The sequence below is a fragment of the Terrapene carolina genome, unplaced genomic scaffold (assembly GCF_002925995.2).
Source record: "Terrapene carolina triunguis isolate 2854851 unplaced genomic scaffold, T_m_triunguis-2.0 Scaffold13374, whole genome shotgun sequence".
In the NCBI taxonomy this organism is placed as follows: Eukaryota; Metazoa; Chordata; order Testudines; family Emydidae; genus Terrapene; species Terrapene triunguis.
Genome location: NW_020677725.1, coordinates 1,912 through 6,347, shown reverse-complemented (window position 1 = coordinate 6,347; position 4,436 = coordinate 1,912). Strand labels below are relative to the sequence as shown.

Below are 4,436 nucleotides of genomic sequence, written 5' to 3'. Positions count from 1 at the left end.
TGGAGAAGCGATGTTTTCTCTGAGCAGTATAGTCAGCTATCTCTGTTGGCAGGAGGTTTTCTGTCCAAACTCACTCCGCTCTTGACATATACACCTGCTACCAGGAGAAAACCACATACCCAGGGAGCTCAGCATTCCTAGAGTCCTTCGGGGTGTGCAACGACCCATCCGGATGGGAGCTAATGGTCCAGCCCCTGGAGGGGAAGATCTTCAGTAACATTTTGGACCTCTCTGGCAGCCCCTGAGAGTGGGAGGCAGGATGCCCAGGCTGGGCCAGGGTCACTTGCAGAGAGGTTCTAACCCCTGCATTCCTTGGCTCAGGCTACCCACAGGAGCTTATCAGGAAGACACTTTGTACCACCCCAGCTCCTTGGCATGTCTGGTGAATGGGGCCTGATATTTGCTATGCAGCCGCAGTGATGCCAAAGACCAGGCTTTGGTGTGCAGGGATCCAATCTCTGAGACCCTTCTCCGTCAGGGCGGCTCTCTGCAACCCCACGTTTCGGTTGTCCTGGGCCCACAGACACCACTAAGGTGCCCAGAGCTGGGCGAGAGCAGAGGTACTCGTAAGTCGGATCCTGCCTGGCCCTTCCCGGGTTTATTGGCATTGCCTGGGGGCAGGGTGAGGGGAAGTTATCGAACAAGTTCCATGCTTTCTCCTGCATGGCTCAGAGGCCCACATCTAGGGCACATGCTCCTCTTCCCAGCAACTCCGGGAAGGACCTGGAGTCAGTGGGGAGAAGGGGGGTGTTACTTTCTTTCTTTGCTCTCTGTGCTCCTCTCCATCATGCTCAGACTCCCCTTCAGCTCGGAGGTTCTGGTTATCTGACCAAGGGAGAGGATCTGGGGTGCTTGATGGAAGGTCCCGAGGCAGCAGGCCAGAGGAACAGGCCGGGGTGAGCGCAGGGCCTGAGGTGATGGAGCAGGGCAGTACTAGCTGTCTGAGGTCCGGGTGTGCTGTGGGGCGGCATCCAAGTGCCCCTTGACTGACTCCTAGGGAAGCCCTAGCAGAAGGTGTTGGCTGCCCGGGGAGGGTCACTCCTGACTCTGGAGAAGGGGCGCAGAGGTATATTTGCTCTAGAGGAGGTGCTGCCCCCCCCGGGTCGGCAGAGAAAGTCCTAGTGCCAAAGGGAGCTGGCGCAGTGACATCGGTACCAAGGCTTGAGCTGTCTGTAGTTACAGATCTGCTGGCACTGCTGGAGACTTGTGTCAGTACCAGGTCCGGCACGGCAGGTCCTGGTGTCTGCATTGGTGCCAGCACCTAGAGAGCCCCCTCGGTACTGGGGCTAGAGTCTGAGTTTAAGGCCAAAAAGGCCACTGACCTCCCATATATCACAGCCCTCCATGCCCCCCAGCCCCGGCCCCCCACGCCAGCAAGGGCTGAGCGGAAGCCACTGATGCCAGACGAGGCAGAGGGCCAGCGGTGCTGCACCAGGCAGAGACAGCTGGCGTCTGGGCCTGGGACAGAGTCAGAAGGTGCAGAGGCCGAGGCCAAGTACCCCGGGTACGGTGCACTGATCTGCCCTGCCTGGAGCAGGCAGTGGTGCCGCCAACGTGCCAGCCAGCCAGCCGCGCTCATTCTTGGGGACGGAGGACCCTGCTTGGCACTGGTGTAGGGGAATCTCTATTCACTGGCTGTTGATGGAGCGGTATCTCAGAGTGGAACGTCGACCAGCAAAGCTGGAGCAGCGAGCCGCTGGAAGCAAGACCTGGAGCGAGTCTGGAGGAGTGGGACCAGCACCGAGTGAGAGGTCAAAGCGCGCTGGTGCCAGCCGAGTCCCTCCCACACCAGGCGTGGCTGAAGGCCAGCGGGCACAGGCCCAGAAATGAGGCAGCCAGGAGCCAGCGGAAGAAAAGAGGAGGCAGCCGGCAAGGGGCACCCCCGGACTGAACTAGCCGGCCTCATAACACAGATTGGCTGAAAAGGCGCAGGCGTCACACGCGAGCCGGGGCTCGCTGCCACAGGCACGCCGAGGAGTGGAGCCCGGTTTGGGAGGATGGGGGGCCACCAGGGTATGCAGACACAGCAGGCCCCGCTGGATGCTGCTGACCCACAATTCCTGCCTCTAGAATGGGGTCCCCACGGACGGGGCATGGAAGAGCCACCAGGACACCTGCCTGTCCACCTCTTCAATCGCCACCCTAGGGCCCCCATCAGACCTTGGCTTCTGCCGGCCAACAGCAACCGCTCCGTGTCAGTGACGCTGCCCAGAGCCACGGAGCTGCTCGGATGTGCGCTGGGCACCCAGCGGCAGCTCTGGGCAGAGGCGCCTGGCCCTCCCCACAGGCAGCGTGTGCTGGGAGTGGACGTGCCATTCTCACCCCCAGCGAGGGCGGAGCTCTGTGGGCCTGTGGCAGGCACCGAGTCTCGTCGTGGGGCAGGGGAAGGCAGCACCCCCTGCTCAGCCGCTCAGGCTCACAGCTCTGAGCGCAGCATTGTGGTCCGACAATGGGTGACTGTGATTGCGGATCCCCAGAGCCTCACCTCCGGGGCTGTCAGGCAGAGCCCCCTTCACCCCACAGCCCCTGCCGCTCCCTCAGGGAGGGACACGCCCAACACACTGCCCTCTAATGACTACCCGCCCAGCTCCTGCACCCAGGAGAGGGGCCCGCGGGGCCGCCCAGCCTCCCCGCCCCAGCCCCAGCCCTCTTACCTGAACCAGGCAGTAGCCCAGCAGCTGCAAGTGCCTGTTCCTCATGGCTCGTGAACCCACCAGGATGTCCGAGTTCTGGCAGTAATGCCACTTGTCATTGACGGAGAGAACCACCCTGCAGAGGACAGAGCGGGGGGGCAGCATTACCCTCTGCCCAGCACCCCATGGCCAGGGGAGGGGAAGGGGAGGCGGGGGCAGCGGCATTATACCCCAGACGCCCCACAGCCGGGGGAGGGGAAGGGGGGCGACAGCATTATACTCCAGACGCCCCACGGCCAGGGGAGCGGAAGGGGGGCTGGGGGCGGCAGCATTATACCCCAGACGCCCCACGGCCGGGGGGGGAAGGGGGGCGACAGCATTATACTCCAGACGCCCCACGGCCAGGGGAGCGGAAGGGGGGCTGGGGGCAGCAGCATTATACTCCAGACGCCCCACGGCTGGGGGAGGGGAAGGGGGCGGCAGCATTATACCCCAGACGCCCAATGGACGGGGGGCAGAGGATTGACCCACATTGGCCCCTAGACCCCCTGGCTGGGCCTGGGGCACGTTACCCACTAACGGGCACGCTGCACTCGCTGCCCTGCGGCCGAAGGAGGGGAGAGGATGCGGCACAGCTGGGTATGCGCACCCTGGGGCTTATGGCCGGCCGGGGGTGAGGTTTGCCCAGCACAGGGCCCTAGTCCTGAACCTGCTCTGTACCGATGCCCTACAGGGGATGAGGGGGGGCAGGGGCTGATGGACTCAGCCAGCAGGGGAGAGGGAGGGGACTGGGACAGTGCTGGAGGAACAGAGCCGGGGAGCCCAGATCCTGCCCTGCCCAGTACCTCTGAATCTCTTCAGCTCCCTGCAGCCCGTCGCTCGGCCCTCTCTTGGGGCTGGGCAGGTGTGGGGAGGGCAGAGCACAGGTCTCCTCGGCTGGGGCCGCCTTCCCCTCGCCCAGCTCCTCCTGGGCCTGCTGTCCCCTGCGATCAGGCCCCGGGCAGCCGGCTGTTGCCTCCCCCTCCTCCAGGATCTTGCTGATAGGGAACTGGAAGAGGACGGCTGTGGAGGTGCCCCTGGGGGAGCAGTCAGAAGTGGCGGCTGGCTGTGGGGCCAGGCACTCCGAGGGGCTGCTGAGCGTGGAGCTGCCCTGGCTCTCCAGCGAGTGCTCTTTGCTCAGGCTGCAGTAGTAGTCCGATGGGGGCTGGTAGCAAGGGCCCCCTGGGGCAGGGCAGAGCGTGGGCAGGAAATGCCCAGTGAGGTTGCTTTCCCGGGGGCCCTCGGGGCTGCTGGGCGTCTCCGGAGCGAATGGTGCGAAGTCCTGCAAGTCAGCGGTGAGGGCCAGGACGCTGGAACGCAGGCAGCTGGCAGCAGGGGGCACCCCAGGGCGAGCGCAGGCAACCTTGTAGGCTGCAGGGACATGGGCAAGAGGCAGGACCGTGCCCGAGCGGTTAATCCACAACAGGAAATCTGCAGAGACAGAGCATGGATCAGAGGCAGGAGCTGCTGCTGCAGGGTCCATGGGGCGGGGCTGAAGGCATCACTACATACCCTAGGCCCTTAGGGACAGGGCCGGAAAACAGGGGCACCCAGGGGCTGGTGGGAGCCCTCAGACACACCCCCTGGGGCACTGGCTACCAGGCACGCCAGAGCAGGGATACGTCTGTCACACTGGGAACTCCATGCTAGAGCATGCCCCACACCCTGCTGCAGCCCCCCGCGGCCCAGCATGTCGTTTTGGAGTGAGGGACTGACCTCTAGCAGAGTGACTGTGTCCCAGAAGTGGGCGCAGAGCAACCTAGG

At 64.1% G+C, this 4,436-nt stretch overlaps 1 protein-coding gene across 1 annotated transcript; it reads right to left on the bottom strand.

Moving 5' to 3' along the window:
* Positions 1 to 2,365: 2,365 nt before the first annotated feature.
* Positions 2,366 to 4,103, bottom strand: LOC112123060 (the record flags this gene model as incomplete). The annotated part of the gene is made up of 2 exons (XM_024221752.3): positions 2,366 to 2,769; positions 3,479 to 4,103. Coding segments are annotated over 2 exons (857 nt in total), but the record flags the coding sequence as incomplete, so codon positions are not given.
* Positions 4,104 to 4,436: the final 333 nt, after the last annotated feature.